This window comes from Molossus molossus, unplaced genomic scaffold (assembly GCF_014108415.1).
Source record: "Molossus molossus isolate mMolMol1 unplaced genomic scaffold, mMolMol1.p scaffold_m16_p_3, whole genome shotgun sequence".
Classification (NCBI taxonomy): Eukaryota; Metazoa; Chordata; class Mammalia; order Chiroptera; family Molossidae; genus Molossus; species Molossus molossus.
The window spans coordinates 41,855,331-41,883,285 of NW_023425366.1; the positions used below are offsets into that span (position 1 = coordinate 41,855,331).

Below are 27,955 nucleotides of genomic sequence, written 5' to 3' on the forward strand. Positions count from 1 at the left end.
TTGGACTCAGGGGAAAGAGTGGAGTATGTGAAACCAGACAAAGAACTGCTCTACTTACTGATTGGACTTTATTTATACGCATCTACCACTCAATAGGAACTTAATTTTTTTTTCTCCTGATAAGACCCATTTTATTTCTCATTAAAACTTTATTTTATTTTTATTTTATTTTTTTCTGTTACTGGATTGACTGATGATCCCTTAGTAAGTAAGTAAGTGGGAGGCATATGTATCAATTTTCTCATATTGTTTATTGTCTAGTTTCTTAATGCTTAAGGTTTAGTTATGGAACAATACTAACAAGGTGATGGGCTCTTTTTAAGTGCCCTCTGCCTCTAGTCATCACTACTGAAGTTAGTAGGCGCTTGTGGCTACACGCTTTTAATATGGAAAGCTATGTGGATTAAAGAGACATATCATGGGGAAAACAGCATGAAAGAGAGGAATGTGCAGAATTCCTGCTGCTGGCTCAGATGGGCATTGTTTCATTGCTCCTGACTCTCGAGACATCAATGTGATGATATAGTAGGAAATTTCAGTAGGAAGTCATTTTCTGATCCTGAATGGTGTGGATATGTGCATATGTTACCTTCCTTTTCACTCCATGTCTTCTCATATTCTTGAGTTTCCAGCACATGTACATAAACCCTTTGTTGTTAGTTTGGGTCATTGACTTTGGGAAAAGTTAATATTTTTTGCCCGATACCTTCTATAATATCCATTTCCTAGCCCTAATTCTAGCCTTAATAAGTAAGTTTATATTTTCTTTATATTTTGTTTGTGATCCCATGGAGCAAAAAAATTTTTTTTTATCCTCACCCAAGGACATTTTTCCATTTTTCTGTTTAGATGGGGGGGGGGGGGAGAGAAACTTCAACGTGAAAGGGATACATCAAGTGGCTTCCACCTGCACAACCCAACCAGGACCGGGGCAAACTGCAACCGAGGTACGTGCCCTTAGCGGGAACTGAACCTGGGTCTCTCTGGACCGCAGGCCGATGCTCTAACTGCTGAGCCAAACCGGCCAGGGCAGAGCAAAATTTTTTTAAGTTCTAGTGTAGTTTCTTCTTCATGTTCTGACTTTCCAAACCCCTTCAAAATATTTAGACAGATTTTTCCCGTTTATTTCATGATGCAGTTTTATTCAAATTCTTCGTATAAATGTATTAAATGTTTTTATTGATTTTTTTTTAAGAGAGAGAGCGAGAGCAACATCATTGTGAGAAACATCGATTGGCTTCCTCCCGCATGCCCCCACTGGGACTGGAGTCCACAACCCTGACCAGGGGTATCACACCGGGACCTCTCAGTCCATGAGATCATGCTCAATCCACTGAGCCACACTGGCTGGGCTTCATATAAATTTTTGACATCAGTATGTTTATCATCAACCAAGTCCCCTTTTGATCACATAACACTTTTCCAGAGCACATTATTTTCATTTTGGTCTGCGCTTTGTGACACATAGCACTTCCTAGGAATTTAACTCCAAGCCACAAGAACCTTTTCATATAACTAATATGAGCACAGTTGGCTTTAAAAATTTTGTCCCAAAGGTATATATTCACGATTACCTTGTAATTATTTATTGCATCGCTTTGTTTTCAACAATGTCTAATATATACAGTGGTGAGGTTACTAAATTCTTATATCTTTTTACAAAACAAGAACCAATCTGTCAAGTGACTTCTGTAAGCATACAAAACAAGCATTGATTGGGCTTTTTTAGCTGAATGCCTTTTCCAAAGAGTTCTGTACCAGTCTTTGATCATCTCCTTTTTTAATGGAACCTTGGTATGTCTTCTTTGGGCATTGTTTCTTCAGGCATAGTCTTTCTCTTGAAAATTACATAAGATGGTAGTTTCTTCTCAGAAATCATTGCAGTTATTTTTATTGTCTTAATAACGGGTTTTTCCCCTTGTGCATGTGCATTCAAAAAAGTTATTTAGGGGAATGGTTTATAATATAAAAGCCTTTGTAAGGATCATTGTTGGGTATAAAAAATTTAACTTCCATTTTAAAGTAACTTAGTGAATTTCCACTATGAATTTTCTTTATTCCATTTCCCTGCCAGTATTGGTCAGGGGAGCTAGATTTATTAATACACTTTTCCATGACCATGCAAAGAATTGCCATGTAGAAAGTATATATCTTTCCATTTAAGTGACAAAAGTTTTTGAAGCCTTGGTCCTGGAAAATATCTAGAGGGGGAAAAAACACAAACTAATTTTAGTGTAAATGTCACCACTTTTGTAGCCTCTGATGTGGTAGAAATTTTGTAATAAGATTGCTAAATTAAGTCTTTTTTTTTTTTTTCTTTTAGTATGTGCCCCTAGTGGGAACCGAACCCAGGACTCTGTGGTCCGCAGGTTGATGCTCCAACCGCTGAGCCAAACCGGCCAGGGCAATCAAGTCTTCTGTTGCTATTTTCTTTCTTTTTTCTTTTTTTCCCCTGGCTTTTTATTATTTTTTTAAATTATTTTTATTATTTTTATTTGTTTTTTTTATTAATTAATTTTTGTTACAGATGTTTTTCCTTTTTCCCCCACTAATGCCCCCTCCCTCTCCCTCCCTGCCCTGTCGCCAGTTTTGTTGTCCATGTCCATTGTTCATGCACACATGCATATAAGTTCTGTGGTTTATCTCTCCCCCACCACTCCCTCTTCTGGGGATTGTTAGTCTGTACCCCACTTCCATGTCGCTGGGACTACCCCATTGCTCAGACTATTATGTTCATTATATTCCACAAATAGTGAGATCATATGATACTTGTCTTTCTCTGTTTGGCTTGTTTCACTTAGGATGATACTTTCCAGGTCCCTCCATGAGCCTCAAAGGATAAGAGGTCTTTCTTTCTTACAGTTGCATAGTACTCCATTGTGTATATGTACCACAGTTTTTTTATCCATTCGTCTACTGGTGGACACTTGGGCTGTTTCCACATCTTAGCTATTGTAAATAGTGCTGCTACAAACATGGGGGTACATATATTCTTCCTGATTGGTGTTTCAGGCTTCTTAGGGTATATTCCTAGAAGTGGGATCACTGGGTCAAATGGCAGTTCAATTTTTAATTTCTTGAGGTAACACCATATTGTTTTCCATAGTGGCTGTACCAGTCTGCATTCCCACCAGCAGTGTACTAGAATCCCCTTTTCTCCACACCCTCACCTATACTTGTTGTTTGATGATTTGTTGATGGCGGCCATTCTGACAGTTGTGAGGTGATACCTCATTGTTGTTTTAATTTGCATCTCTCTGATGATTAGTGATGTTGAGCATTTCTTCATATGTCTCTTAGCCATTTGTACGTCCTGTTTGGAGAGGTGTCTATTTAGTTCCTCTGCCCATTTTTTAATTGGGTTCTTTGTCTTCCATTTGTTGAGATGTATGAGCATTCTATATATTATTGGAAATTAACCCCTTATCTGTTATATCATTGGCAATTATGCTCTCCCATACAGTGGGTAGCCTTTCTGTTTTGATGATTCTATCTTTCGCTGTGCAGAAACTTTTGAGTTTGATGTGGTCCCATGTGTTCATTTTCTCCTTTGTTTCTATTGCCTTAGGTGATGTACCAATGAAAATTCTGCTGCGTATGATGTCTGAAATTTTGTTGCCTACAGTTTCTTCTAGGATTTTTATGGATTCATGAGTCACATTTAAGTCTTTTATTCATTTTGAGTTTATTCTTGTGTAGTTGATGGTCTAGTTTCATTTTTTCTGCATGTACCTGTCCAATTTTTCCAACACCATTTATTAAAGAGGCTGTACTTACTCCACTGTTTGCTCTTGCCACCTTTGTCAAATATTAATTGAGGATATTGCCTTGGGTCCATTTCTGGGTTTTCTGTTCTGTTCGACTGGTCTATATGCTGTTCTTGTGCCAGTACCAGGCTGTTTTGATTACAGTGGCTTTCTAATATAACCTGAAATCTGGTAATGTGATCCATCCAACTTTGTTGTTCTTTTTCAAGATTGCTGTGGCTATTTGAGGTCTTTTTTGGTTCCATATGAACTTTTGAAGTACTTGTTCTAATTCTGTGAAGTATGCTGTTGGTATTTTGATGGGGATTGCATTGAATCTATAGATTGCTTTGGGTAGTATGGACATTTTAATGATGTTAATTCTCCCAATCCATGAACAGGGTATGTACTTCCACTTTTTTATATCTTCCTCTATTTCTTTTTTCAATGACCTGTAGTTTTCTGCAAATAGGTTTTTTATTGCTTTGGTTAAGTGTATTCCTAGGTATCTTAATTTTTTTGCCGCAATGGTAAGTGGGATTGTTTTCTTAGTTTCTCTTGTTGTGAGTTCATCCTTGGTGTATAAGAATGCCATCGGCCCTGGCCGGTTTGGCTCAGCGGTTAGAGCGTCGGCCTGCGGTCTGGAGAGACCCGGGTTCGGTTCCCGCTAAGGGCATGTACCTCGGTTGCAGTTTGTCCCCGGCCCTGGTTGGTCGTGCGGGTGGCAGCCACTCGATGTGTCCCTTCACGTCGATGTTTCTCACTCTCTCTCCCTTCCTCTCTCTCCCTCCCATTCTATCTGTACCAAAAATGGAAAAAATATCCTCGGGTGAGGATAAAAAAAAAAAAAAAAAAAAAAAAAAGAATGCCATCGATTTCTTGACGTTAATTTTGTATCCTGCTACTTTGCCAAATTCATTTATTAAGTCTAGTAAATTTTTGATGGAGTCTTTGGGGTTTTCTACTTATAGTACCATGTCATCTGCAAATAATGACAGTTTCACTTCCTCCTTTCCAATTTTGATCCCTTTTATTTTTTCTTCCTATCTGATTGCTGTGGCTAAGACTTCCAGTACTATGTTAAATAAGAGTGGCTAAAGTGGACATCCTTGCCTTGTTCCTGTTCTTAAGGGAAATCCTTTTAGTTTTTGCCCATTGAGTATGATGTCTGCTGTAGGTCTTTCATATATGGCCTTTATTATGTTGAGATATGATCCCTCTATTGCCACATTGCTGAGCGTTTTTATCAGATGGATGCTGGATTTTGTTCAAGGCTTTTTTGGCATCCATTGATATGATCATGTGGTTTTTATTCTTCATTTTATTTATGTGGTGTATCACGTTTATTGATTTGCAAATATTGTACCAGCCTTGCATCTCAGGGATGAATCCCACTTGGTCATGGTGGATAGTTTTTTTTGGTGTATTGTTGAATCCGATTTGCTAGTATTTTGTTCAGGATTTTGGCGTCTATGTTCATCAGGGATATTGGCCTGTAGTTTTCTTTCTTTGTAATGTCTTTTTTTCGTTTTGGAATTAGAATTATGCTGGCTTCATAAAACGAGTTTGGAAGGCTTCCTTCTTCTTGAATTTTTTGAAATAGTTTGAGGAGAATGGGTGTTAGTTCTTCTTTGAATGTTTGGTAAAACTCCCCCGTGAAGCTATCTGGGCCAGGGCTTTTGTTTGCTGGGAGAGGCTTGATTACATCTTCAATTTCTTCTGTTGTTATTGGTCTGTTCAAGTTTTCTGTCTCTTCCTGGTCCAGTTTTGGGAGACTATGTGTTTCTAGAAATTTGTCCATTTTGCTTAGATTGTCGAATTTGTTGCCATATAATTGTTCATAGTAGTTGTTAACGATCTTTTGTATTTCTGTGGTGTCAGTTGTTACTTCTCCTTTTTCATTTCTGATTTTGTGTATTTGGGTTCTCTCTCTCTGTTTCTTGGTGAGTCTAGCCAATGGTCCATCAATCTTGTTTATCTTTTCAAAAAACCAGCTCTTTGTTTCATCGATCCTTTGAATTGTTTTTTTTGGACTCTATGTCGTTTATTTCTGCTCTGATCTTTACTATTTCCTTCCTTCTACTTGCTCTGGGGTTTTCTTTTTGTTTGCTCTTTAGTTCTTTAAGTTGTGAGATTAGATAGTCTATTAGAGATTTTTCTTGTTCTTTGAGGTAGGCCTGTAGTGCTGTGAACTTCCCCCTCAGAACTGCTTTCGCTACATCCCATAGACTTTATGTTGACGTGTCTTCATTTTTATTGGTTTCCAGGCAGTTTTTAATTTCTTCCTTGATCTTCTCGGTAACCCATTCGTTATTTAATAACATGCTATTTAGCTTACATGTGTTCAAATGTCTTTGTATGTTCTTGTTGCAATTGAGTTCTAGTTTCATGCCATTGTGATCTGAGAAGATGCTTGATATGATTTCAGTCTTCTTGAACTTGTAGAGACTTAGTTTGTGTCCTATTATGTGGTCTATCTTTGAGAATGTCCCATGTGCACTTGAGAAGAATGTGAATTCTGTAGTTTGTGGGTGTAATTCTCTGTACATATCTATTAAATCCATTTGGTCTAGTGCTTCATTTAGAGTGTGTGCGAATTTTTTGTCTAGAGGATCTATCCAGTGATGTCAGCGGGGTGTTGAAGTCCCCTGCTATGATTGTATTGCTATCGATTTCTCCTTTGAAGTCCTCCAGAAGAATTTTAGTATATTTTGGTGCTCCTATATTGGGTGCATATATGTTTATCAAGGTTATATCTTCCTGTGGATAGATCCTTTCAATATTATGTAGTGGCCTTCTTTGTCTCTAGTTATGGCCTTCATTTTGAAATGTATTTTATCAGATATGAGTATTAACACCCCCGGTGTTTTTTCCTTTTTGTTTGCTTGGAAGATTTTTTTCCATCCCTTCCCTTTCAACCTATGTGAGTCTTTTGTTGTGAGGTGGTCTCTTGTAAACAACATATAGATGAGTCATGTTTTCTTATCCAATCAGCTACTCTGTGTCTTTTTATGGGAGCATTCAATCCATTTACATTTAAGGTGATTATTGATATGTACTTATTTATTACCATTTTTGTTTAGTTGTGGTTATATTTTTCTTTCTATTTCTCCTGCTAATTACAGCAGTTCTTTTAACATTTCTTGCAGTGTTGGTTTTGTGCTAATGTATTCCCTTAGCCTTTTTTCTCTGAGAAGCTCTTTATTTGACCTTCCATTTTGAATGATAGCCTTGCTGGGTAGAGTAGTCTTGGATTCAGATTCTTGTTTTTCATGACCTTGATTACCTCATGACATTCCCTTCTGGCCTGTAGTGTTTCTGTTGAGAAGTCAGCTGAAAGCCTTATGGGGTTTCCTTGTAGGTAACCTATTGCTTATCTCTTGCTGCTTTTAGGTTCTCTCTTTGTCTTGAATTTTTGGCACTTTGATTACTATGTGTCTTGGTGTGGGCTTGTTTGGATTCTTCTTACCTGAGGCTGTCTGTGCTTCTTGAACTTGAATATCTTCCTCCTTCACCAATTTAGGGAAGTTTTCTGTCACTATTTCTTCAAAGATATTCTCTAACCCTTGCTCATTTTCTTGTTCTTCGGGGACTCCTATGATGCAAATGTTATTACGTTTCCAGTTGTCCCACAGTTCTCTTAAGCTGTTTTCCTGTTTTTTTTAAATTATTTTTTCCTTTTGGTTTTCTGATTGGTTGATTTTTTTCTACCCTATCTTCTAATTCACTGATCCGGTCCTCAGCTTCCTCTACTCTGCTATTTAGACTTTCCAATGTGTTTTTTATTTCTGATGTGTCATTCTTCATTTCTTCTTGGTGGTTTTTAATTTCCAACTGGTTGATTTTCAACATTTCTATGTCTTTACTCATGGTGCTCATGTCCTTACACATGCAGTTGAGCTTCCTCAAGATCATGGCTCTGAATTCTAGTTCTGTTAACTTGCTTAACTGTACCTCATTTATCTCATCTTCGGTAGAGGTCTCTTGTTCTTTCATGTTGCGGTGAGAGTCTGCGAAATGAACAAAAAACAGAAACACACACAAAGGCAGACAAGACTGGAGCCCTGAGGCTCAGCGGTTAGAGTGTCGGCCTGTGGACCGAAGAGTCCCAGGTTTCATTCCAGCCAAGAGGCACGTATTTCAGTTGTGGTTTGCCCCTGGCCCCAGTTGGTGTTGTGTGGATGGCAACGAATTAATGTGTCTCTCTCACATCGATGTCTCTCTCTCTCTCTCTCTCTCTCTCTCTCTCTCTCTCTCCCCCCCCTCTTTCCCTCCCTCCCTCCCTCCCTCCCTCCCTCCCTCCCTCCCTCCCTCCCTCTTCCACTCTGACTGAAGATAAATGTAAATTAAAAAAAATAATCTTTAAGTAAGGATTATAAAAAGAAATACGTAAAAATATTGTGGAAAGAAAATGATAAAGGACTTTGGGGATCGTTAATTCCCATGATTATTTATTGAATGTTTAAATTATGTATAATGGTAACCTGTGGGACATAAAAATGTTTACATAACATATGGGCTCTGCCTCAAGTTACCTACAATTTTGGGGAGAGCAGGTATGACAAATGAAGGGACATTAGGAGAAGGTTATGTAAAAGATGCTACATGAGTAGTGCAGAGGTTTTAGGTCCTGGACATTCAAAGGACAGAGTACTGCATACAGGGGGTTAAAGAGTGAGTCGGGAAGGCTTCACTAAGGAAGTGTGAATGGAGGTGAACAGAAAATGGAGAAGAACATTGGAAGAGCAGGAAGGGATTAAGCAGATACAGGAGTTAGGAACGATAGCCCTTGAGAGTTCTTAAATCAAGGAGAAAGAATGAAATTTAAGAGACTGGAATAAAAAGCACCCATTTGCTTCCTTGAAGCCCTCAGTAATATAGAAACAGAATCAGTTGGATCCCATTTAACATTGTGAAATGAAAATACGTTCTTATCAAAATTGGGATTTCCTTAAGGAGAAGCATCTATCCTAGGGCAGTCAGTGAAAGATGAGTTAACTTGAAAATTCTAAGATTTCAAGTGGAGGTGGAATGGTCAAGGCTCTGGGGCCAGTGATGAGAAGTAGGACGGGAGTTGCCAGTACTTCTTTTTTTTTCCTCACCCGAGGACATTTTTCCATTTTTTGTTCAGGTAGAGTGGGAGGGAGAGAGAGGAACAGAGAGAGAGAGAAACATCGATGTGAAAGGAGCACATCGAGTGGCTGCCACCCGCACAACCCAACCAGGGCCGGGGACAAACTGCAACCGAGGTACGTGCCCTTAGCGGGAACCGAACCCGGCTCTCTCAGGACCGCAGGCCGACGCTCTAACCGCTGAGCCAAACCGGCCAGGGCTGCCAGTGCTTCTTTAGCTCCATCCAGGTGGCAGAGTACTCTGACTTTAGAGTGCCACTTATTGAGTCTGAAATACCTGTGAAACTGATAATGACAGTGACCTATTCAGAATATCATAACTTGATTTAAAACCAAAAAAAAAAAATCCCATTTGTTTAATTTCTTTTTCCTTCCTGCAGACTTTTAGTTCATAATGAGCTTCTAAGCTTGCAGCACAGAGTTTCTTAGGTTCCTCACCCTCTAAATCATGGAACAGGTAATGGTCAAAAGTGCAACACACTTCCCTATGTGCATTTAAAATCATGTGCACTACACTGGAAGCTTTCTTTCCACTCTTGAGTTCCCTGGGGGTGGACATCTTTTTATCCCCAAGGCCTGGAATGATGGCTGACACACTTTATGGGCTCATAAAATGTTGATTGAAATGAATGAACTTAACTATGGTGATCTATTCATTAGGAAGGTTTGGTTGGCCTGGGTAATGTAACCACTTTTTCGAATCATTTCCTTATAAGTTAATTGGTATTCTGGTGTAAGTACACCTCCTATTAATCACTAATCTGTGAGCTAGTCTTTTGAAGTCTGCTCATGGGACTCCACCAAGATGTAAAGTTTTGTCTATAATATTCAGTAATCACATTTTTTGTTTTGTTTAGCTCTGGAGTATTTTTGTTTGTTTGTTTTTTTACTGGACTACAGAAGCTAGCATGGAATTTAGCTAATCTTTTCAGGACTCTAGATTGCTATGTTAATGTGAAATAATATCATGTAGTAAGCATTGGTGTGAATGAGATCTAAAATTACATTGTTTCTCTTGCTACCTTCACTTTTTCACATTATACCTGACACCAGATTTGAATGAATGTACATAAGAAGACAATTAGAAAATGATACACAGAGAAGAATTCTAACAAAGTATTATTTATAACTCCAATAACATATAAAACAAAATGCTTGCAGTGTTTTTAATTAAAAAAAACAAACGAAACAGAAAGTAATACTTAGTTATATTTAAAGGGAAAGTATATATCAGATTATGTAAGTACATACCTTTTATTATTTATCCTTTTTCCTCCAAACCCATTTTCATTTTCATTCTTCTGAAGGTTTATAGCTTTCTTCTGTTTCATTTTAAATGCCTGATCACATTTTAAAGTATTTTATTTAGAAAAATTACATATTATAAAAAACAAGATTGTTAAAGACATGGTTGAGAGTATTGTGACTAAGTGGAGCAAAGGCTCAATATTCAACACTTCATAATTAATGTGTAAAAGAAATATATTAAAAAATTTTTTTTTTTTTTTACTGATTTTTAAAGAGAGAGTAAGGGACAGGAAGGTAGAAACATCGATGAGACGGAGCATTGACAGACCGCCTCCTGCATGCCCCCCACCGGGGATCAGGCCCACAACCTGGGCATGTGCCCTGACTGGGAATTAAACTGGCGACCTCTTGGTACATGGGTCGATGCTCAACTACTGAGCCATACCAGCTGGATGAAATAGATTTTTAAAGGCTTCATTTTTAAATGTTACATTTATACATTTGGAGGGAACATATCTGTAGTACTCGTAAAAGGAGAAAAAGAATATATAACTTCTTAATGCTTATTTTCTTTAAATATTCATTCTATATGCCAGGAAAGTACAAGCCTCTTGTGGCTTTTTAGGGGATACTTTTCCCAAACTGCTTAATGAGTGGTAATTGAGGTGCATAATTTTGGTGCTTTTTGAACTTGAATGCTTTGTAAGCATTGTATAACTTCTTTTACTATTCCCAGAATCCCTTTGCACTCTTTTTCTTCAGTCCTTCTCCTTCTCTAGAATCAAGTCTTCCCATACAAAGCCAGCTTGCATTCTTTCCACTCTAGGCTGGAGTTATTCTCCCCTTGTCTGAATTTGCAGTCTGTGCCTCATCCCTTCTGGCACTTAACCTGTTAACCAGGGAATTCCCTGGGAATTCCCTTTTTACTGTATGCAACGTTTGACGTATTGATACGTGCTGCTCGGTTAACAGGTTAATAGGTACTCCAGGGTAAGCATGGCTTTTCCTGTCTACTGGACGTAAACCCCCTCCCCCAGACTCCAGGTAGAACTCTGTCTCTTGTGACCTTTTCTGTGCAGCATATCACATTCCAGTGAAAAGAATGACTGACAGCTGACTAAGGTTGCCTCATTTCCCTTCCTCTATCCTACTAGACAGTCCTCTGTCCAAGCTTTTCACTTGGTAGAGCTAGAAATACAGCTGGAGGCAGAGGAGGGAAGGGGGCGGGTGAACTCCAGTGATCACATGACTGAGTTCTCCAAGTCTGAATAAGCATGGACTATTCAGGGCTATAGTCTTCCTGACTAGCGTAGGCAGGCTGAGCAGAGGTTGGACCAATGTCCTCTGGCCTGTGTTCAGTCTGCTTCTGTGAATGTCATTATCTATTTTTTATTCTAACTTTTTAACACCTTTTTTTGTCAGTCATTCACTAATTCTGTCTTTTGCCTTTATATAAATCTCAAGTTCCTGAACTCATTAAATTTTCTTCAGAACTTTTTAAGATTTATTCTGGTTCTGGCAGTGTCATCTAAACAGTCTTATTATTTATGAGAAAGGGGCAAAGTTACTGCTTTTGTCAGGAATTGTGCAACGTTTATTTTATTTGTGAGGCAGTCTGATTATCAAAATCTGTTTTTAGCATTGAAGACTGTGTCTTGTGAATGAACATGTCTGAATTGAGGCCTAATGTTCTAGAATTGCTGTATAATTAGTTAATTTAGCATATTGCTAATTACTTTTTAATAATTACATATAACAAAGATATAACTTCTTACCTGCTCCTCAGAAACATATGTGCCTGTGCGGATAGCACCAACATTGGTCAGTATGATAATTTTATGTAAAACCTATAATCAAATAAGCTGGCTGTCGCCCTGGCCGGTTTGGCTCAGCGGTTAGAGCGTTGGCCTGCGGTCCGGAGAGACCCGGGTTCGGTTCCCGCTAAGGGCATGTACCTCGGTTGCAGTTTGTCCCCGGCCCTGGTTGGTCGTGCGGGTGGCAGCCACTCGATGTGTCCCTTTCACGTCGATGTTTCTCACTCTCTCTCCCTTCCTCTCTCTCCCTCCCACTCTATCTGTACAAAAAATGGAAAAATATCCTCGGGTGAGGATAAAAAAAAAAAAAATAATAAGCTGGCTGTCAAATTATACCCATTTTTATTTCTAAAACACTTTTCCCTTGTAATTAACATTCACCCACATAGTGTAGAACATGGTCACTCTCAGGTTGTTAGGTATTTGTTAGGAAAATTCAGTCAGTCTTTTGAGAAAATATACAGCATTCAGAAATTCCATTGATTTCTTAAGAAATTTCTTGGTGCTTGGAGGTGATGTCAGTTAGAGAAGGCAGCCACCTGAGTGGATTCTTCCTAAATAATATTGACACAAAACCCTGTAAAGAGCCTTGGAAGCTGTAGTCTAGAGGGCTTTTGTCTTTTTCAGCTAATTGAGATTAGTGGCTGATAGCCGTCCAGAATGTGCTCCGCCCAACAGCAGCCCGGGCCTTGCCTGCGCAGCACGCTGTGCTGGGTCAGTGGTGAATCACTGCAGTGAGGAGGGGAGATGGCTTCGTTTGCCCTTCCTGATGCAGCCTTCGTTTCACTGACAGAGACCGATGCCTAGAGGAATGCATTAGCGTTGGTAGGATTGCACAGTTAGCAGCTGAACTTCCAGTGTCAACTTTTGGTTTTTAAATGTTTATTTCAGGGTGTTTCTCAATAAGATCTAATAAGGTAGACCATATGCATGTTTCTTTAAAGTTTTTTTTAGTGTTTTTTGTTTGTTTGTTTGTTTGTTTTTTATAAAGGAAATATAGTAAGATCAAGAATATATACTCCTACCTTAGAGTGTTATATGCAGATTAAAACATATTAAAATGTTATCAACTGGTAATTATTTGCTCATGTGATTTAGTTTTCTAAAATCTGATCACACTTGAATGTACAAAGAGTTTTGACTTTATAAAGGTGGGAATGTGGCCCATAGTGCGATGACCTTGGGAACCGCTTTACTGAACATTTAAAAATTAGTTATGAATGTTAATGTAGTATAAGAAACACACTGTGTCTCTGATAGATATAATAAGTTCCCTGGAGACAAAAGTTATCATTTATTCAGTTAGTTTTAAAATCAAATAGTATACTTTAGTGTGCCAGTGGATGGGTATATACTTTCACTTTTTTAAAGTTAGGTCTATTAAGGTATAGTTTACATATGGTAAAACCTTTTAAGCGTGCAGTTTTGACAAATGTACAGTGTGTAATCACTACCACACTCAAGATATAGACTATTCCCATCACACCAAAAAGTTCCCCTGTGTTTTTTCCCTGGCAACCACTGATGAAATAAATAATTTTGCCTTTCCAGAAAGTCACATAAATAGAGTCATACAATATGTAGCCTTTTGAGTCTATTTTATTTCTTAGAGTAATGTTTATGAGATTTATCCAGATTGGTTCATGTGTCTGTAGTTTGTTCCTTTTTATTGCTGACTACTATTCCATCGAGTAAGTGTCCCACAGTTTGTTTATCCATTCACTAGTTGATAGACATTTGGATCATTTGCAGTTTTGGATTTTTATGAATAAAGCTACCATAAATATTCACATATAGACCTGAGGATACTTGTTTTGGTCTTGGGTAAATATCTAGGAATGGGATTGCTTTGTTATATGGAGAGTGCTTAACTTCATAAAAATTGCCTGTATGTTTTCCTAAATGGATATGCCATTTTTTATTCTTACCACCAATGTATAGGAGGTCCTGTTGTTTCTCATTCTCACCAGCACTTGGTCTCATCAGTTATCTTGATTTTACTTTGTTTTTAATCCTTACCCAGGGGTATTTTTTCCATTTATCTTCAGACAGAGTGGGTGAGAGGGAGAGAGAGAGAAACATCAATGTGAGAGGGACACATCGACTGGTTGCCTCCCCCACAACCCTGACCAGGGCTGGGGACAAACTGCAACCAAGGTATATGCCCGTGACTGGAATTGAACCAATGAGTCATTGGTCCGCGAGCCGATGCTCTAACCACTGAGCAAAACTGGCCAGGGCTTAATTTTACTTTTAATTAAATTCTCATTGTGGTTTTGATTTGTATTTCTCAGATAACTAATGATACAGAGCATCTTTTTAGGTACTGATACACAGTATCTATATATATTCTTTGGTGGAATCTTTGTTAAAATATTTGCCCCGTTTTTTGTTTTTTTTTTTATCCTCACCCGAGGACATTTTTCCATTTTTTGTTCAGGTAGAGTGGGAGGGAGAGAGAGGAACAGAGAGAGAGAAACATCGATGTGAAAGGAACACATCGAGTGGCTGCCACCTGCACAACCGACCAGGGCCGGGGACAAACTGCAACCGAGGTACGTGCCCTTAGCGGGAACCGAACCCGGGTCTCTCAGGACCGCAGGCCGACCCTCTAACCGCTGAGCCAAACCGGCCAGGGCTATTTGCCCGTTTTAAATTGAGTTGTCCTGCTGAATTTTCAGTTTTTATGTATTCAGGATCCAAGTCCTTTGTCAGGTACATGTTTTACAAATGTTTTTTCTAGTGTGTGGCTTATCTTTTCTTTTTCGTGATAGTGTTTTTAGGAGAGTATAGATTTTTAATCTTTAACACTTTTGTATCTTTACCTTTTTAGTTATAAAATCAGCACAAGACTATTGCAATAAATTAAAGAATATTAAAGCATCTCCTTCCTATCTAATCTACCCTTCTAGTATTTAAGCACACTGATAATCAGTGAAAGATATTTTTATGTTATGTGCAAGGTAAAATTTCTGCTTTAAGAAATATATTTTCAAAGTTTTCTTTTGTATTTTAGAACTAAAATTTCTCTTTGTGGTCAAGAGGATAATTGGGGGGGGGGGACAAAAAAACCTGTTGAAATACTCCAGTTTAAACTGTTTTGCCCTTCTTTTCTTCTAGTGTTATCCAAGATAAATTCTGTGGGATTATAAACATCTCAGTGGAGGGCCTTCATGATGTCATGACAGAAGATCCTGAAACAGGAACTTATAAAGAGTAGGTGGATCATTTAATTAATTGCACTTGGACAATACTTGGGGTTAATTATATCCTGCATGCATTTTGTTCACTATCACCATATAAAAACAGTATACCAATGGTTTTCATTTTGTCTTCTATAAAGAAAAAGATTTTTTTATTTTGCTTATGATATTGTTTGATTTTAAGATCAATTTTATTTTGTTATAGTGAAATTCTAAATCGGGCTTCTTTGTTCTAAATTGTCATTTTATGATTTGATGTTTTTAAAAAAATTCTAGTGTCTTTTAACATATGAATTCCTTTTTTTTTAATCCTCACCCGAGGATATTTTTGCATTTATCTTCAGATAGAGCGGAAGGGAGAAGGGGGAGAAGAGAGAGAGAGAAACATCGATGTGAGAGAGAGATTGGTTGCCACCCACATGACCCCAACCGGGGCCAGGGACAAACTGCAACCGAGGTACATGCACTTAGTGGGAACCAAACCCAGGCCTCTCTGGTCCATGGGCTGACACTCTAACCACTGAGCCAAACTGGTCAGGGCTATGAATTCCTTTTTAAAGATAATTTTATATATTATTTTTTCAACTAACAGTGTCTTCGCTTTTCAGACCAGTTATGGGGAAAGGGGGTTGGGTAAGCATCCTGTTTTTGTATTTGTCAGTTTTAGCTTCGCTGGCACCTTTAAGATATTAGAGGATCACGTGGTACTTGACTGGTTCCAAAGAGAATAGTTAAAATTATATTCTTTGGGAGACTAGTTAAAATCATATTATCAGGAATGTTGATAATTTCATATATAACTATTAATTTGAAATTCTTTTTTTAATCAATCATTGTGTCCTTTTATAGTTAGTAGAATTGCTTCAACTTTCCTTTTATTATTACAATTGATAACGGGCATGTTTCATATAATGATAGGCAGGCCTTCATGAGATTCCAGACTGCCTTGAGTTTTCCTCAGTAATGTATTGAGCCTGCTTTTTCATCTATAGCAAATGGGAAAGATTGCTGTTCGAATCATATTTTGTTGAAAAATATAGAAAGCAGATAAAACGTTGTTGAATCTTATTAAACATATATAAATAAAATGTGTGGCTTGTAACATCTCTTGATAACATGGGAATTCAGATGAAGCAGAAACCTCAAACTTTAATGATTACAAACCAATTTTTGTTTTCTTTTTATAAATACCCAGAAGTAGAATTGCTAGATCATATGGTAGTTCTATTTTTAATTTTTTAAAGAACCTCCATACTGTTTTCATAGGGGTTTCACCAACTTACATTCTCATCAGCAGTGTACACAGGTTCCCCTTTCTCCACATCCTGCCAATGTTTCTTATTTCTTGTCTCTTTGATAATAGCTGTTCTAACAGGCATGAAGCAACACTTCATTGTGGTTTTGATTTTCATTTCCCTGTTGATTAGTGATGTTAAACATCTTTTAATGTAATTGTAGGCTATCTGTATGTATTCTTTGGAAAATGTCTATTAAGATCTTCTGCTCATTTTTAATTGAATTAATCCACCAGTATGCACTGACTAGGTTATAGGCAGTTGTCCAGAACTATTTTTAATCATGGGTTATAGGACAAATAGGACATTCGTATCCCCTGTAAGAGTGAACCTGATCAGGTTTCTTGTGTCAACATCAGTCCTTAATCCTGAATTAAAAGTTATGTACACCACTGAGTCAGGAATTGTCCTTTCCCTGTACTTGTTACAAAATATAATGGAAACCAAACTTTCTTTGCCACAGTTTATTGATTAGGAACCTATGACTCTGATTAATTACTGAAGTCCATTATTCTAAACTAGGGAACAGTGAGGCTCATTCCCATCAACTTGATTCACCTACACGCTATTCACTTCTTGTCTCCCTGGCACCAGTGTTGACTAAAGAGGAAACTGTATTCTGTTACCTCTGCTAATGAAGAGCAGTGATGCAGATAATCAGAATGAAATGATTTATAACTGCCCTCCAGGTAGAGGTGCAATCAGGGACAAGTTCCTCATAGCCTAATGATAATGTTATTTGGAGCACAGAGTTGATGTTATATAATCAATAGTGCTTTAATGATGTTATATTTTAAATTATTGCTACTGTTATGAAACATACATAATCTACAGATGAAGTTTAGTGGTGAAGGTATTACTTTCAAGTTTTTGTAGGTATTTTTTTTTAGGAAGATATAAAGGGTACATACACCTTGCTTTGCCAAGTGGTATCTGGTTCAAAGTTGCCTATAGCCCGGCTGGTGTGGGTCAGTGGTTAAGTGTCGACCCATCCACCAGGAGGTCGCCGTTTGGATTCCCGGTCAGGGCACATGCCCAGGTTGTGGGCCCGATCCCCAGTGGGGAGCATACAGGAGGAGGCTAATCAGTGTTCTCTCTCATTGTTTCAATCTCTCTCTCCCTTTCCCTTCCTCTCTCTAAAATCAATAAAGAAAAAATATTAAAAATAAATAATTAATTTTTGAAAAGTTACTTATAAATAATTATCTTAGAGTTTACTACCTTAAATGTTCAAGTAAAATACTCTAATTTTCTTTGGTGCCGCCCTTTTTGTAAATAGTTTTGGTTTTTTTTTACACTTATAAATCTGATTCGTTTAGCTGTTCCTCACATTTTGGTTCATAGACACATTAATGTTCTCATTGATTTTGAGGGTTTGTTTTTAGTATGTTAAAGACTTAAAATTGTGTTTAATACATTGTTTTAACTGTAGCTGTATGTTGATGTCTCATCTTGAAGAACCAAAAGCAACAGAAGATGAAGAACCACCCACAGAACAGGATAAGAGGAAAAAAGTGGTGAGTTACAAAAGTAGCTGCTAAAAATTTGAGAAACCATATATCATCATAGTCCTAGACTTGAAAATATCTGTTAGTCCATTCATTAGTTCCTGCTGCAAAATTAAGGTAAGCTAACTGAGTTTTGAAATTGGGAGTTTATTCCTGAAACAGATTAATTTTATTCTTTGATATGAAGTCATTAATTGTTTCTTGTCTTAGCAGAGCAGAGGGTTTGTTCTTTTACTCATAGAAATCATGTGACCTTCAAATCTTATTTAAGTTGTAATGCTTATTCTTCTGTTTTGAGGAGACTTACTGGAGGTACTTCATTCCAGGTTATTTCCTGGAACTTTGCAGTGAATGTTTTTGGAGATGCATTAGTCTTTCATAAAAATGCCTTTAAATTAACTGCTAAAGTGTTTTGAAAACCATTACTTCTCACTATAGGAATCTGGTAAGAAAAAAGAACAGAAAATAGGAAACATGTACAATATCTTTCCTTTAAAGTATTTATAATCTTGAATTTTTAAATACCTATTTTGACACATGGATATAAAATAGATACATAAATAAGCTCCCTCCCCCTTTTTTTGGAATCTCTTCTAGTCTCCTTTGCCTTTTTTCCTCATTTGCAGATGAGAAAAACAGTATCTGCCTTACAATAGAATTAATATGTAAACGGTCATAGGATAATGCTGAGTACCTAGTAATCATGTGAGTGCTAGCTGTTACTGTTCTTTCGGTCTGCTCATGATAGTCGCTCCTCAGCATGCAGCTAATACTACACTGCCTTCTTTAGAACTGTGTTTAAGTTTGATCCATTTCACTTTGCTTATATGCTAGATATCATCTCCCTAGCAGCTATATAGCTGCTTGGTTCCAAGGTTAAATAATTGAAAGTTTGATTTACTCACTCTTATTGTTGTCTTAAAGTGGTCCCTAAGAGTTGGTGCCTGCATTTTAGTAGCTGCTTTGGTAGTGGATAGCAGTAGTGATTGTATCATCTAGACTGAGGGGGAGAAATTAATTGTAACTACTCAAGAAAAGACTCACAGGATAGAATTGGTAGGGGAAAAAATCTTTGTTTTTATAATTGTGTTCTCGATGTTAAGAAGCTAGAGGAAAAAGAGTATGTCAAGTAGACACTTGGAAGGTATTTAAGAAAGACTAAGATTTCTAGAGATTAAAAACTATAATATCCCCATATCATACATACTTTAGACAAGAGATGTTAATTTCCTACAATATCTGGTGGGATTGATGTAGATTAGGTATTCCAAAAGGAAGAGTAGTGAACTTGAACACATAGCAGTAGAAACTGCAAAATAAAAGAGAAAAAAGACTGGGAAGAAAAAAAGAACTGTAGGATAGCTTTAGGTAATTGAAGTTCCCAAATGAGAGAAGAGGGAACTAAAAGAAATATGTGAAGAAATAATAGTAAAAATAATTCTCCAAATTTAGTGCAAACTATGGACTCGCAGATCCAAGAAGCTCAGAGAACTCCCAGCACAGAAAACAAGAAGACTGTACCAAGGCATACCAGATTCACATTGCCACTTAAATCCAGTGTAAGAGAAAATCTTCTGAGTAGTCAGTGGGGGAAAAGACTCATTTATGTAGAGAGGAAAGGAGAGAAAAATGATAGCAAGCTTGTCTTTAGAAACAATGCAAGCAAAAGCTATAGCAGAGCAGCCTCTTTAAAATTCTGAAAGAGCCCAGCTGGTGTGGCTCAGTGTTTGAGCACCAAGAGGTCTCTGGTTCGATTCCCAGTCAGGACACATGCCCACGTTGTGGGCCCCATTCCCAGTGGGGGGCCTGCAGGAGGTGACCAATTGATGTTATCTCTCATCAGTGTTTCTATCTCTCTCTCCCTCTCTTTTCTTTTCTCTCCAAAATCAATAAAGAAAAAATATTTTAAAAATAATAATAAAATAAAGTTCTGAAAGAGAACTATTATTTTCACATTACTAAAATAATTTATTGGGACAAATTTTTATTGAAAATAAAAATTGTTTTTATTTAATCCTTAATTTGTAAAGTGTTCAAATTTTATTTTGATGACAATAGCAGATAACATCTTTTTCTGTTCTTTCTTCAAGGACAATGTGAAATATTCACATATTCAATTCATAACAGTATCATGGGTGACTCCTGAAAATCTATTATACTGATTGTCAGATTTACTTTCTTATAATATTAATGGATACTTTTTATGCTACTGCTTCAATGAAACTACAAAAGTATAGGCTTGAACGCTTTATAGTCATTAACAAAAAAAGTATTCACATTTTTTACTTTATGGTTTGCTCTCTGATTTTTTCCCCTTTAGAATTGCTGAAATGATTTTATTGTTCTCATCTGCCTTTCATACATAGTGATCTTTAAAGTTTGCAGATAGGTAATAGGAAAAAGCCAACCTATTCAGACGCTGATTTGTTAACAAGAAAATCGGATAGTTCTAAATTGTTTGTTATGAATACTTTATTTTTATTATTATTTTAATCCTCACCCAAGGACATATTTTTTTATTGATTTTAGAGAGAGAGGAAGGGAGAGAGAAAGAAAAAAAACCATCAATATGAGAGAGAGAAACATCGATTAATTGCCTCCTGTACACACCCATACTGGGGGGTCAAACAGCAACCTAGGTATGTGCCCTGACCGGGAATCAAACCCACAACCTTTTGGTACACAGAATGACGCTCCAACTGAGGCACCCGGACAGGGCATGAATATTTTTATTGATATCTAATAAAACCATTGTAAATAGTAATTTGTTTTTGTTCCTCTGCCTCCTAGATCTTTAAAACTTAATTCTTGCCTTGACAGGTTTGGCTCAGAGGTTAGAGTGTTGGCCTGCGGTCCAAAGAGACCCAGGTTCAGTTCCCGCTAAGGGCATGTACCTTAGTTGCAGTTTGTCCTAGGCCCTGGTTAGGTTGTGCGGGTGGCAGCCACTCGATGTGTCCCTTTCACGTTGATATTTCTCTCTCTCTCTCTCTCTCTCTCTCTCTCTCTCTCCCTCTCTCCCTCTCCTTTCTACTCTATGTGAACAAAAAATGGAAAAATGTCCTTGGGTGAGGATAAAAAAAAAATTTAATTCTTAAATATTATTAAATAATAGTTTGAAAAATAGTAATTATAAATGATTGCTTCTCATTTTACAAAGACGCAATTGTACTGTTATTCATATCACCTATTTGCTGTCATTTATATGTTGGTTGTCACATATTTTCAGCCAAATCTGATTACCTTAAGGCCCATTTCATTAAAAATGTGTGCAAATCCTCACACTCCTTTGTTGCTTTAAAAACAGTTCTCTGTTTACTCTTAGTCAGGAACTTTATAATCCTACCTGCCTTATGTACACAACTCCTTCTTTTGACCTCACACAACGGCAGTAGAGTAGCATCTTAAAAACTAACAATTTTTCTTTTGTATTTGTTCCATATACATTTTTGAATGCTTACCGGGTGCAGAGCATTGATCTTTGTAATTAATATTTCTTCTGTGAGCTTGAATATCTGCCCACAGAACCTGTCTTCTGGTGCATGTTGATCAATAATACGTATTTTTAAAATTATTGAATACTATTAGCTTATCACAAAGCCAGTTTCTTAAAATGGGAAGGTTAATTTATTTTTCTATTTATGCTTTGCTCAGATTCTACCTTCTTCTCTAAGTTCTGTTGTTTACTGCTGTTAATATACATCCTTATCTTCACTTTTAGGTGATGCTGAAACATACAAAAGACTGTCATAGGACATATAACTTTACCTAAGGCTGGCGGTGTAAAAACGTAGTAAATATCTCAAGTTGTAGATTTAACATGGCTTCCCTTACAAGTGAAACCCTCAAAATTAATGTTAAACTTCCCCAGATCTTAGAAATACACAGTTGCAGTGAGTAATTCAGCTCTTACAACCTGCAGAGTGGCATGCAAGTGACATTAAAACAATCCAAGAGGATAGGAAATAATGAATTGAGATAAGTCAACTGAGGTATAATGAAGACTCCAATTGATTACGAAGCAGCCAGAGCTAAAATATTAATCAAAAAATTGTTTAAAATCTAGAGGTTAAGATCTTTCACAGTAGGCTACATAATAGTAATCAAAAGACACTGAAAGGAAAAATCTATTGAAAATGCCCTTGGACCCAAATAAAGCAATGGCTTCTGAGTTTTTGTTTTTAGTTGAGTTTTCAGAGTAATTGCCTACTGACTTTAGTATTGTTCTTGAGTATTACAAAACAGGCAGCCTCATTATTTCTTCATTATTTACTTGCATTGTTACTAAAAACCTTAATCAGAAAGAGTTCAGTAACTTTGCCAGTGTTTACATGGAAACCTTAGCAATGCGGCATTGATTCAGAGTAAATAAAGTCCTCATGTTTATAGATGAAGAATGTGGCCTAGTTTGGGAGAACTTATTTTCAGTAACTTAGGTAACATTTCAGTGACCCTTAGACTGTCTTCTTGGCGGGTTGTCTTACTTTCATTCCTTCTTTTCCTTTCTGCTTCTTTAGTTTTTAAAAATATGTTTTTATTGATTTTTTAGAGAGAGAGGAAGGGAGAGAGAAATAGAAACATATGAGAAAGAAACATTGATCAACTGCCTCCTGCACGCCCCCTACAGGGAATCAAGCCCGCAACCTGGGCATGTGTCCTGACGGGGAATCAGACTCGGACCTCTCAGTCCATGGAACGATGTCCAGTCCACTGAGCCACACCGGCTGGGCTCCCTTCTGCTTCTTTCAAAGTATTGTTCTACATAAGTAAATTCCTATTTTGAAGAGATTAAAAAAAATAGCCACACTTGATGACATTCCATTAAAGGGCATACCATCCTATTTTTCCCTTGAGAGCAGTTTTTGAAGGGTAGTCCACAAATAACTAGGTGTTCCCCGACTGTTGTTATTTCATAATAATGCTAAGCTGTTTTTCATTGTGTGGACATTTACACTGTGGTGCCAGAACGACGTTTGGTACCTGTGGTGGGTATAACTGCTGACCCTTGGGCCTCAGTGAAGACAGCCAGCAGCAAGCTGTACTGGTAGTTGGCATATTCTTCACTGCCATACACCTGGTTTTCTTCGTTTGTTTAATCCTCACTAGAGGATATTTTTTTCATTTATCTTCAGAAAGCGTGAGAGGGAGGGAGGGAGGGAGAGAGAGAGAGAGAGAGAGAGACATTGATGTGAGAGAGACACATTGATTGGTTGCCTCCCGCGTGACCCCTACCTACCAGGGCTGGGGATCAAACCAAACTGGCAAGAGCTAGTTTTTTGTTTTTTAAAGCCATTTTAATTTAAGGATGTCCTTGATAAAGTAGTACAAATTATTGATTTGATTAAATCTCTGCTCTTGAGTACACATTTCTAAAATGTTTTCTGTTTCAAAATGGTAATAGTCAATGACAATGGTTATCTTGAGGAAAAGTACTTTTGTGATTGCGTTGGGGGCTGAGTTAGCTACCTTTTTCATGCAACACTGTAGAAGAACCACTGACAGATAAATGTGTTTATTCAAATATGGGCATTTGGCGTACATCTTCTCAAAAGCAAACCTGTCAAGGAAAACCATTAACTATTTATTTATTTATTTATTTATTTATTTATTTATTTATTTATAGCTATCTTTGTTGTTGAATGTATTACAGATGTTCCTCCTTTTTCCCCTATTGATCCCCCCTCCCTGCTCCAGCCCTCCTCCTGCCTTCCCCACACTATTTTCTGTGTCCATTGGTTATGCATATATATGTAAGTTCTTTGGTTTATCTCTTCCCGTCCCCTTTGAGGTTCATCAGTCTAATAACCAATTTATACTTCTTAATTCCTTCACCTTTTCACCCATTCCCCCAACTCTTCTCCCATCTGACAATCAACAAAAAGTTTCTGTATCTATGAGTTCTGCTTATTCAATTGTTGATAGACATGTGTTTATTGCCTTTTTATTGTTCATATTTTTTATCTTTTTCTTCAAGAAAACCCTTCAACATTTTATATAATACTGGTTTGGTGGCGATGAACTCCTTTAGCTTTTTCTTGTCTGGGAAACTCTTTATATGGCCATCAATTCTAAATGATAGCTTTGCAGGATAGAGTAATCTTGGTTGTAGGTTGTTGCTTTTCATCACTTTGAATATTTCTTACACTCCCTTCTGGCCTGCAAAGTTTCTTTTGAGAAATCAACTGACAGCCTTATGGAAGCTCCTTTGTAGGTAATGAACTGCTTTTCTCTTGCTCCTTTTGAGATTCTCTCTTTGTCTTTAACCTTTGGCATTTTGATTATGATGTGTTCTGGTGTGGACCCCTTTGGGTTTATCTTGTTTGAGACTGTGCTTTCTGGACTTGTATGTCTGTTTCCTTCACCAAGTTAGGGAATTTTTCTGTCATTATTTTTTCAAATAGGTTTTCAATTTCTTCTTCTCTCTCTTCTCCTTCTGGTACCCCCATATTATGAATGTTGGTACCCTTGAAGTTGTCCCAGAGGCTCCTTACACTATCCTCATTTTTCAGATTCTTTTTTCTTTTTGCTGTTGCTTCCTTATATTCCAAATCAAGCAATGGTTTGCTTCTTGGCTTTACCTATTCTACTATTGATTCCCTGTAAATTATTCTTTATTTTAGTTAGTGCCTGCTTCATTTCTGACTGAGCATCCTTAATTTCTGACTGGTCCTTTTTTATTCTCTTGAGGCCCTCACTAAGCTCATTGAGTATTCTTATAACCAGTGTTTTGAACTCCGCATCTGTTAAATTGCTTATCTCCATTTCGTTTAGTTCTTTTCCTGGAGTTTGTTCTGTTCTTTCATCTGGGGCATGTTTATTTGTCTTCTCATTTTGGCTGCTTCTCTGTGATTGCTTCTATGTATAAGGTAGAGTTGCTATGTCTCCTGGGCTTCTTCCTAGGGTGGCGTATTATAGTAGGTGTTTTGTTAGGTCCAGTGGCACAGCCTCCTTGGTCACCCAGCTGGGCCCTTGAGGTACACCCCTCATGTGGACTTTATACCCTTCTGTTGTAATTGAGCCTTGATTGCTGTTGGCATGTCAACGGGAGGGATTTACTCAGGTTGTTCAGCTGCAAGGACCGGCTGTGCTCACTGACCACTGATCTCTGACTGCCTTGGAGGACCAGGTGTGCAGGGGACACCACACAGAGCAAGACTTACTTCAGCAAGGCTCTGGTACACACTGAGTCCACTCCTTGAGTGTGTCACTTGTGGAGGTGGTAGGGTGGTGGTGTTTTGCTGTGGTCTGACACTGTCCACTGGGTGTCCTGGCTCTGGGGCAAGGTCAGCCACTGCCTGTGTTCTATTCTGGGCCACCCGGCATAAGCTACAAAGTGATCTGCCAATGGCTGCTTCTTGTGCTGGGCTTGGAGGTACCAGGCAAAACTAACTTGTGAACCAAGGCTGGTGGCTCCTAGTTCTGGGTCTGGGGTCACTTAGTGAGAGGTATGGAGCTTGCTGAGGCCGGATGCTGCTTGTTTGAAAGAATTTAGGAAAATCCAAAGCAGGATCCAAGACAGGCTATTCCTGTGGTAAAGCCACTGGAAACAGCTGGGGTGGGCCCAAAAGTGGGGTGGGGCAGGGCCTCAGGGAATGACCAGGGCAGGGCAAACAGTGTGAGCCTGGTCACTGGAGTCCAGATATGGCACCTGTCTGCTGGCTTCCTAGGGGAAGGCTCACCAAAGGAACAAAGGCTTCTGCCAGCAGGGCTGTTCAGGAGAAAGCTGCCTCTCCAGCCCTTGCCTGGATGCCAAACAGCTCAGTTCTTCCCCGTATGTCTCTGGTGCCTTTCAAGCTGCCTCCCCCATGCTGGAGCGGGTCGAGTAAGAACTGCCTGGGCCTTCTGCAGCCTCAGCCTCAATTCCCGCTGGTTTTTACAGCCAGAAGTTATGGGGACTTCTCTTCCTGGCACTGGAACCCTGAGCTGAGGGGCCTGGTGTGGGACGGTAAGCCCTCAATTCTCAGGAAGGATCTTCCCAGCCAAGGTGTCCCTCCTGATTTTTTTATTTTTTTATTTTTTTATCCTCACCCGAGGACATTCCTTCAGGTAGAGTGGGAGGGAGAGAGAGGAACAGAGAGAGAGAGAGAAACATCGACGTGAAAGGAACACATCGAGTGGCTGCCACCCGCGCAACCGACCAGGGCGGGGGACAAACTGCAACCAAGGTACGCGCCCTTAGCGGGAACCGAACCCGGGTCTCTCAGGACCGCAGGCCGACGCTCTAACCGCTGAGCCAAACCGGCCAGGGCATCCCTCCTGATTTTTATCCACCACATGTGGGTGTGGGGCCAGCCCGTTCGAGCCTCCGCCCCTCCTACCAGTCTTGATGTGGCTTCTATTTAGTTCTGTTGTAGGACTTCCATTCAGTTTGATTTCAGGTGTTTTTTAATGATGGTTGTTCTGTAGTTTAGTTGTAGCAATGCATTGTAATACTGATGTTTCTGAAGATATTTTACTTAAAAATTTAGCATTATATAATTTTTAAAATAAACTGAACACTTATTAAAGAATTATTAAAAAATCTCAGTCTAACATGGGAAAGAGTTATTCATATTGGAAAACAGTATTGTTTGAAAGTCAGAGGCATAAGACTGTAGCTCTCTTAATGCTAAGAATTGCAAGTTTATTTTTCTTTAGAATAGGTCTTAGGACAATCGGATAACATCCCAGCTTGTTTTTGGAGCAGTGCATTGAAAGCAATTGCTTCTTTGTGCTCTCGGCCTAACTGTGTGATATGAGTAAAGACCTGGCATTACATCAAAAGCTGAAGTGTACTACCATGATTCAGAGTCAAATGAAGAAAATATGAGGAAGAATTAGATGCTAGTGGTAACAAATTTCTTAAAACCGTAAGTTAGTTTAACAAAAGCTATCTACTGGAGATTTAGGGGACCTTTGTTCAGGAAAGAGCTGGCCTTTACCGGTATTAACTAATTGTTTTGTAATTGGTTCTAAAACTGCTTGTTCTCATTTCACTGAATTTAGTCCTGGAACAAAAGACAAATGTAATTTTCAGAGATTAGTACAAACTCACTTATGGTCTTAAATCCCAAGGGTATTGTAGGCATGGTGATTGTGGTTACTCCATTTTTATGTGAACTAAATGTTGATAGGCTTAGTTTTCTGAGACTTAAGTAACTCCAACAATGAAAGGTAAATAAATGGACAGATATTTTGAAATGCTTTAACTGTGTTGTTTTCTAAATACTTGTCATAGTGTTCCATCTTTGTTAATCACAATGCTTTGTTCTTTGAGAGTTTCCATTTGACTTCCACTGGTAATTTAGAATTGGAGGCAATGCTGGGGAGTTGTTCCTTTGTTTTGTGCCAAGTTGCCTATTAAAGTAAATGCACAGTGTAGTTTATTAAATCATGTTTGAGATCATTCCAAGTACTCTAGTAAATTTAGGTTAAACAGCCATAGAACAGTATTTCTCTTCCCAGAAATAGTGAGTCTTAGTGCATGTCTTAAAATATAGTAATTTCCTTAATAATTTTGCTCTATCAGCAGATGGTCATGATGGAAAGTTTTCATTCTCATGTTCTATCATATATATAAATTATTGATAGTTTACAGTTTGATGAAATGATAATCCCAGTTTTTGAAATAAATTGAGATCACTGACTGAATCATTATTTACCTTTCTTGCCTTTATAAATTCTCTTTCAGCATTTTCTATTTATAGCACTTATACTTTTCAGTCCTTTACCTGCTAGCTTGACCTTGTTAGAGCCTTTTATCAAGAACTTGAGATTCTCATAAGATTTGCTCAGTGATTTCACTTGAAATCACAGAGGCAATTGGAACAATAATGAGATAGAAAGAAACAAGAATTTCCTATCAGTGGCTCACCCTTATGATGTATAGAGGTCTCAGTCCCTTTAAGAAGGCTATAGGCAGAAGTAAATGATATTCACAAAACTCAGCATATCCAAAGATGACATTTAGACTACAAATAGAAATCTCATCTGATTTTTTTCTTGCTGTTTCTCTTCATCGTCCTAACATTCT

General features: G+C 38.0%; 1 protein-coding gene across 3 annotated transcripts in view; it reads left to right on the plus strand.

Moving 5' to 3' along the window:
- Positions 1-27,955, plus strand: part of IPO11 (importin 11) — a 211,150-nt gene that overhangs the window by 174,994 nt on the left and 8,201 nt on the right. For all 3 annotated transcript variants that reach the window (XM_036279398.1, XM_036279399.1, XM_036279400.1), the window contains 2 exons: positions 15,061-15,156; positions 17,871-17,955. In XM_036279398.1, coding sequence (XP_036135291.1) covers positions 15,061-15,156; positions 17,871-17,955 — 181 coding nt within the window. The remainder of the gene's footprint in view (positions 1-15,060; positions 15,157-17,870; positions 17,956-27,955) is intronic.